The sequence below is a fragment of the Olea europaea genome, chromosome 7 (genome assembly GCF_002742605.1).
Source record: "Olea europaea var. sylvestris chromosome 7, O_europaea_v1, whole genome shotgun sequence".
Classification (NCBI taxonomy): Eukaryota; Viridiplantae; Streptophyta; class Magnoliopsida; order Lamiales; family Oleaceae; genus Olea; species Olea europaea.
This window is the reverse complement of record NC_036243.1, coordinates 23,667,448-23,675,478: the sequence shown is the minus strand read 5'-3', so window position 1 is coordinate 23,675,478 and position 8,031 is coordinate 23,667,448. Positions and strand designations below refer to the sequence as shown.

Below are 8,031 nucleotides of genomic sequence, written 5' to 3'. Positions count from 1 at the left end.
CCCATTAGTGTTGGGCCTCAAAGCCGAGGCTCTAAGAAGCCTAGCCGAGGCGCCACCGAGGCCATAAAAAGCCCAGTCGAAGTGCCTATCACTTTGCTCACCTCATACTGGGCTCGAACTTAGGCCCATTAACCCGCCTTAGCCCATTTCACATCATTTCTATATATATGTGGATTCAATTCACAAGTTAAGGTATGTTCTAAATACTCTAGCCAAATCCCCCATCTCTCTACTATTGCACTCTATATATCTATTTCTCGTTCGGCCGTTGACTTGACCGTCGGAGTGCAAACGGTCGTCGGACCTTTTTCTCGTCCGGCCGCCTTTGCCTCTTGACGGGGTGCTACATGCGCAGGTTTCGAGGGGACAAAGCTAGGGTGCCTGTTGGAGCCATTTTTGGAGGTCAACAGCCTCCTCACATGAGGAGGCCCCACTAACCTCCAGCACGATTGTTGATCCATTAGGGGAATGTTTTGATTTTTAAGGCAAATAGGGATTGCATCCAATCACCGATAGGCAGGTATTGTTCGCCGGGAAGGGTTGGGTTCGGGGGTGGGGGGTGGGGGAGAGCGTCAGCTAGATAATTACGATATACAACTGAGTGCTCCGTGCAAGGCTTGATTTTAGAGGGTCATAGCAGAGCATGTAATGACATATCTGAAATTTGTGAACTATTAATTATTTGATCATGTTTATGGAGCAGATGAAAAACCGTCAAACTCAGTTGCTCTCGAATCTGGAAAGAAAATTAAGACTTCCTATGTTCCCAGGAGATTGTTAATTGGCAACGAGGAGTAAGTTATGTTCAATATCAATATAAGTTGAACTGAAGAATTAATTGACTCTAAAAAATCTCATTGAAACACAATTCTGGAAAATTGAAAACTAAAGAGAGATGAGCTTACATGTCTTTAAGTAACTGGTTTTCTGATACGTCCTTCAAACTGCATAGATATGTGCGAATTTGGAAATGGCAACCAGCTGGTTAGAGACCCCAAGAAATGAAGGCATATCCTAGCGAGCGAGAAAGTTCGTTGGAGTTTGCACATTACCAGATTGCGATCAGTGTTCTAAAAGGCGTAATGCGTAGCAATGCATTTACCCCAAGCTAGGGGGTAGGTGAGATTAGGCAAGACAAATGCGTAAAAAAAAAGCGTTTTGCTTATTTTAATATTATTTTAAATTTTTAATCAAAAAAATTATTTAATAATTATTAATTAGACATACTAAACATTATATTGAAAACGAATGCCAAATTCGTGAGATACACTAACAAATTCATGATACTTTTCTCCACCTACGAACCCCATTTGATATGAAAAAAGAATTGGTAAAATTGATAGTGTACAGTGCACTAGAGAAAATGGAAAATTCCATTATGAATTAACCAGTGTCTCTTTCATTAGCCACAAAGCTTACAACTCCATTAACTCACTAGAGAAAACCCCGCTATCTCTTTCATTTTCAATTTTCTGTACTTTTATAAACCCCCCACTATGGAGACAATATTATAATGTATAAACCCACTGTCAAAAAGGCAAAAACAAAAAACAACAATTGGAAGAGAGTTGAAGAAGGCAAAGCAAGCAAGCAATAGTTAAATTTTTAGTTGGAAACTGGAAATTCTTCAACCGTTAAAACCACTAATTCTTCAACAAGCAACTGTTTCCCATTTTTTGTCTAACTTACCGACATATAGAAACTGGAAATTGTTTGTTGAAGATGACCGAGCAGGCAACCGTTGTAAGAGAGTTATGAGATGTTGCAGTTGGAGAGGAAATTTTGGGAGCTTTGGGAAGTTGTCTTCACTCTTCAATTAGGGCACTGAAAAACGAAAATTGGGTTTAATTTTTAGTTTAAAACTTAAAAGAAGCGTGATTTATAATGCCCTGCTTGGCATTTTCAATGCGCGTCGTGCTTAGGTGCGCCTTTTAGAACACTGATTGCGATTGAGCAGAAAGAGAAAATACTGCCAGTTTTTTACAGGATTTGATAAAGATGATGGGAAGTGTGCTTACATTCATGACCCCTCAAAAATTGAAGTCTGCACAAAATTTCTGAAGGGCTTATGTTCGAATCCTGAATGCAAATTGACACACAAGGTATGATGTGATTCCTGTTCTGTATGACACTCATCATACAGTTTTTTAATGCCTCTCTTTTGCATTTTTTTTCCCTTTACTCCACATGTCATACAGGTCATTCCGGAGAGGATGCAGGATTGTTCTTATTATCTGCAAGGTATGTGGTTGTTTTTTTATTGAGTTGTTGAATTAGTTCTTAATGTTTAGAAGGCTAACTTAGTTTTTTGACAGTGTTATGCTCTAAATGTGAACCCAAATTCCTCTATTTGTGAAAGTTTTCTCAAAGGCTATTGTGCTGATGGCAATGAGGTACTGCTTGTTTTTGCCTGTAATATTCTCTTAAGTTTAGATCTTTGATCTTTCACCTGCTGTGGAGCATTGAAATGGGTAAAGTTGGGGGTTGCCTACATGCACTCAGACACATGGAGGGATAACAGTCGAGAGTATTAAAGAAGGAAAAACTAAAAACTAAAACCTTGTTCATTATCTAAGTGCCTGCATGCCAAACACCAAGATCATATCTCTGCCCTTGCCGAGACTTGAAAGGTACTCATTCAAATCACAAATTTCCTTTTTCCCTGTTAAGTAATACTAGGAAATAAAGTTGTCTGGTTTATAATGATCAACATTCCATATGCACACTACCACTAATCTTAATTCCTGTGAATGGATCATATCGCTGTACTTGCAGTGCTGGAAGAAACACACCTACGTCTGTCCTGCTTTTGAAGCAACGGGTATCTGTCCCCGAAGATTCCAAGTACAAGCTTCACCATCCTAACTGGAAGACGGGAATCAAGAGGAAATCTTCGTCTGAGGGGAAGAATGTCCGAGGGCGATACTTTGATTCTTGGCCATTTGATGTTGCTGAAACCGAACAGCTATAATTGAGCTCCCCACAATAGGTAATAATAACATAGTTTGTCAAGAAGAAAAACTCGAAGACTATATTAGCATGGACATAGGTGACGAGGAAGTGGAACATAGTATTTGCCCATCAAGCAAACGAGTACGGGATGATAGCCCTTCCGAGGCAGAGGTGATTGATCTTGATGATCTAGTAAAGCCTATCAGTATGATGAATTTTAGTCGTACTATAAGTTCATCCCGGGATATTGACAGCAGAAACGTGCTGTAAACGAGGCTATGATTCTGTATGGTAACTGTTTGTCATCGCTGCTTTGTTGCGATTTATGTTTCTTACGTCAATGTATTGATAGGTCATAGGTTTTGTCAAACATTTTTTTACTTAAAGATTTGTGAGAACAAGTTGAGCAAATTGAAATTTTGAAGTTTAACTTTCTAAGTGATTGGAATGTTTGGATGGATTTCATATTTGCTAGCATAGATCCATTTAATTAGTATCCAATTACACTGAACAAATTTTTGATAACAAATAACATTTCAGTTGTCGAAGTTAAAAATGAGCAAACTATTTATATGACTGTGACTTCGAGTCACTTTAAAAATAAGTATTTTTTAGTATTTTTTTTTTACTTCAAATTAAAAGTAAGTATTTTAAAAGTGCTAAACGAGGACAATTTTCTTGTATTTCTTTTGAATATACCCCATGTTCTCCCCACAGACCTTAAAGAAAATACTACCACACGAGGCACCACAGTTAAAAAAAGGAAAAAACAGCCATACAGTCACAGTGTGGGGGTAAGTGTGTTAAAAAATAAGTTCTCATCAACAATTATTTGAGGATGTGAAACATTTGCCTTTCATTCAAATTCTGAGGCAATAATAGCATCATCAACAAGCCATGGCAGCAACTTCAACTCATAAGGCTTCAACAAACTTCTACATTCTGGGATGGAGACGTAGCAAAAGGGAACTGAGAAAAACAAGTGTATTTTCTGTTTCATCGCAGCATGCAGAAGTCGAAGAACAAATGAAACTTGAGGAAGCAACAGAAGAAAAGAACAGGAAACAGCAAGCAGGCAACGACACCCATCACACCCATAAGGCCAATCGAACCTCAGGTGCATGTGAAGCAAAAATATGGGCAGAGAATATGGTGGACAGTGGCTTAGCAGCGCCACTAGACATGTTAGGATTTATACAGCTTATATTGACCCTGAATCTTGCGAATTCGACCAAACACATGGATAAACTCACTCTTATCCTCGACCCTACTGATTAGTTTCTGTGGACAGATGAAACCTGCAACAAAGTTTACTCCTTTTTCCAAGAACTTGTGGATCTCTTACAAAACTAAGTTATCTTATTAGTTTTCTTAATAACATTAGAATTCATCGTAGTAACAAAACTATTGATAGCAACATATTGATGGCGCAATGGAACCAGGGAGCACCGTTGACTGAATACACACTTTGATTGATTGGGTCTGACATGGAACACTACATCAGGAAGCTGCTTTATGAAGGAGAAATCCAATACAACATGAATGCAAGGATGTTGAACTTCAGCATGGGAAAACCGCGCAGAATCCAAGATGTACAATAACGAATAGAGGTAAGATAATCAGGGAACACCAGCACAACCAGCTCAAAGCATTTGTTTTTTTATCTATCCCTATCCTTGGGGTGTGCACATGTCCCTTCACAAGGGTAAATATTTTCACTGCTACACCTATAAATCAAGTGAACCTAGAAAGCAGTATACAACATAGCAAGAAAGCCAACAAATTCACACCCAGAGAAACAGATTGTTGATATGTACAAATGGATTATCAGAGATATTAACAAAACTAGTCCGAATTCAGTATTTTAAGAAACTGCTACTCTGTTGAAAATAGCATAGAACCTCCATAAAACGAGATTAAAGAAAATACATTCCCCCAAAAGCATAAGTTTCTTTCAGTACATCACTTCATTGCTTGTTTGATTTTTCGCTCAGGATCGAGAGGGGGGCAACGTATTGGCTCCACTGCTAGGCATTCTTGGTCCTTCCATGGTTTGAATGCTCCTTCCCTAGTTAGACACTGATTCAACATGAAGCACGAGTTCTTCAGTTGAAAATTAACTCACAAGTAAAACTATCAATGGAGAACATAAGTTCATCTTTATGTAAAAGGGATTATTGGATGTGCGATATAGTTTCCATGAATGTAACAAACTTTCCATCTTGGAAAGACTTTCTATTTAGTTATCTCCATTATCCGTAATCTCTTTGCATACAGTAATTTTCGATGCATAGTATATTCAAAAGATGAAATGTATGAAGTTATTCTCACTTGAAGCCAAAAGAAGAATCCACGCAAGAGGTTCAAGCATCTTGGTTTGTCATCTTGGCATCTTATAAGTGCTTCCTTAAGATCTGCACACAATAAGATACACATCTCAGATTTGTGTCACTCCAGAGAAAAACCTGAACTGGAGGAAAAAAAACTAAATAAAGTGAGAGAATGAGAGTAAAATCAGAATGAAGCTCTTCAATTTAAAAAAGGAAGATTAACGGAAATTTGACGTATACGAAGATGAGAAAAATATAGAATGATAGATTGTCCTCACAAATTTAGTGCAGACTACACTTTTTCGTTGTTTTCTACATGTCTTTTCTAATATGTTCATTTCGAAGTTGCTCAAACAATTAGAGTAAGTTTTAGGTTTATGAATTTGAATTTCAAACCAACCTGTGGTGCACATTGCAGGACAATCATTCATACGAAATTAGCAGGTTAATCTGCAGCTATTATTATTTTCAGAATTCTAAGGGGGAGATAGGGAGGGTGATTGCGTTAGGTGCAGTGTACAAATTGTAATGGTGGATATGTCTTGGAGCTATTAGTTTTGTGCAGGGGGAATCGGCATACTGTTTAAGGGGGAGAGATGGAGAGTGGACTTGCTTAACAAGAGGCTAGAAATAGATTATCTCAAGCCTTTACATGAAATATTGCACAAGTAGCCAAAACACTTAATTTGGGAAGAAGAGCGTGATACAAAACCCTTTGTGGCAACGGCATCTGAAAAAATGAGAAACAATAAAAGCACAAATGATTAAGAAATAAAGTTTTACAACTAATACTAAGTGAAATTTAGCATATGATTAAATTCTCATGACATTCAGGAACATTAGAGGTTAGCTCAAATTCCACAGTAAATAAACACCATTGCATATCATGACATCCCACAATGTCAGATGTGATGAAATATTGCAATGCCAAACAAGAAATGCAGGATCTTCGACCTACCAGGATAGCGATCAAGATAAGATTTTCCAGCTTTATCTGTAGAGTACGCGTTTTCCCTCCCATTACGCAACTCCCTATGGCGAAGTGCTGCCTTACGGACTTCAACGTCTTTCCGAAGCTTTTTGTACTCCTCTCTATCATATTGTTTTTGAAGAATACACACGAGTTCTTCCCTGAAGTCAGAGTGCATTTTTGAACTGTCCTGCTCTATCTGCACAAGATCATACAACATGAATAATACTAGTACTTTGATTCAAATTTAAAGACAAGATGGGTGGGGGGACGACAGCATAGTGATAGATGAATGCTAACGTACAAAGATAAAATTTTCGGTTTCATCCTTCCAAGCTGGAGCAATGTCTAGAATTTCCAGACCATCATCATTGTCCCCCTTTTCCGGGCTAATCACAATACCATCCTTCTCATATATTATCGTACCATCATCGTGCGACAATATAAGATAATCACCTTCAATTTTAGTATTTTGCATAAAAAAAAGATAGTCAGAATCTGGCATTATTGAATCACTTGAGCATCTCATAGCTTCAATTTTCTCTCCCTCGACAGTATTTGTTAGCTTTCTCCGGGGCTTGTGATCTGTTAATTTTCTCTGAGACTCTGGATCAGAGTCATCATCTTCTGAATCACTATCTTCTTCATATCTAATGAAAAGACACGACCCATTTTTCTTGTGGTTGAATACATAAGACTTTTCATGCTTCTCAAGATTGCGCAAGAAAAGCTCATACTGGGGATCATTCTCCTCGCGACTCCAGTCTTCATCATGCTCACTGATATCATCTTTTTCATTTTTCCTCTTACTTGGCACAAACCTTACCTCCTTAGTTAGATGACAGAGCAGCAAATCCTTGTATGACTGTTCAATATCTGTTTCCTTCTCCAGCTGTTTTACAAACGCAAATTCCTCATCTAACTGTTTATCCTTGGTCCTAGCACATTCTAAGTCAAAATACATATCAGAGTTCACTAAATTCAGATAATCCATTTCCATAATTGACTCTCTTCACCAACTATTCCACCAAATATCAAATATACATTCCTTCCCCTATCCAACTCTTGAGAAATGTAATTTATCTATCACTCTTTCCGTTTTACATTACAATATAAAAAAATCTCTTCTCCTGCTAAATAAACCAAAAAAAGAAAATAAAAAATAATTAATCCAATTTCTAACATAATAAATAGTTATTGAACAGGATAAGGCAGAAAATAAATTAAGCTCCAAGATTCCATTCTCACCCATACATTATGCCCCAAAAGTATAATATACAAAGATATTCTTTTTAGTTCAATTTTTGTCCAAAAAGAGTAACTTTCACATATATATTTGATACAGGGCAGTATTAGTTTCCATATTTGGTTGCTATGATTTGTGGACTATTTCCATCTTTGAGTTTTCCCAATTGGGTAATTTGAGAGTTTGATATTATTCCAACTCTTTTTCAGATCTAATTTGATATTCTTCAGAATTAACGAATCTTTTTTTTATCAAAATCAGTTCTCTGCATTCTATCTAATTATCAATTCCGGAATTCTTAGGAATCACCCGGGTTTTGATTGTGTTCTTCGATATCATTCACCCTCACCCTCAAGCTGCATAAATATGTTTGTAGAAATTTGTAAGAAAGCATATTCACATTGTATTACGAAGTGCATGTCAATGCATATCAAATGGATAACCCAAATTAACTAAAACAAAATTAAAAGAAAGAAACAAAAGAAGCATAAAATCTTCCGATATGTATGTGTAAAACAAGAATGCGAGAGGAT

General features: G+C 37.2%; 2 protein-coding genes across 2 annotated transcripts; one reads left to right on the top strand and one right to left on the bottom strand.

Annotated features, from left to right (window-relative positions):
• Positions 1–3,817: 3,817 nt before the first annotated feature.
• LOC111397735 (NAD(P)H-quinone oxidoreductase subunit M, chloroplastic-like) lies at positions 3,818–4,554 on the top strand. Its single transcript, XM_023024726.1, has one exon. It carries the CDS (start codon positions 3,850–3,852, stop codon positions 4,228–4,230), a length of 381 nt encoding a protein of 126 aa, XP_022880494.1. The 5' UTR covers positions 3,818–3,849; the 3' UTR covers positions 4,231–4,554.
• Positions 4,555–4,724: 170 nt separating this feature from the next.
• Positions 4,725–7,837, bottom strand: LOC111397496. Its single transcript, XM_023024455.1, has 4 exons — positions 6,557–7,837; positions 6,241–6,451; positions 5,284–5,366; positions 4,725–5,031 (listed from the first exon to the last, which is right to left on the bottom strand). Exons 1-4 carry the CDS (start codon positions 7,250–7,252, stop codon positions 4,915–4,917), a joined length of 1,107 nt encoding a protein of 368 aa, XP_022880223.1. The 5' UTR covers positions 7,253–7,837; the 3' UTR covers positions 4,725–4,914.
• Between the last annotated feature and the right edge of the window lie 194 nt (positions 7,838–8,031).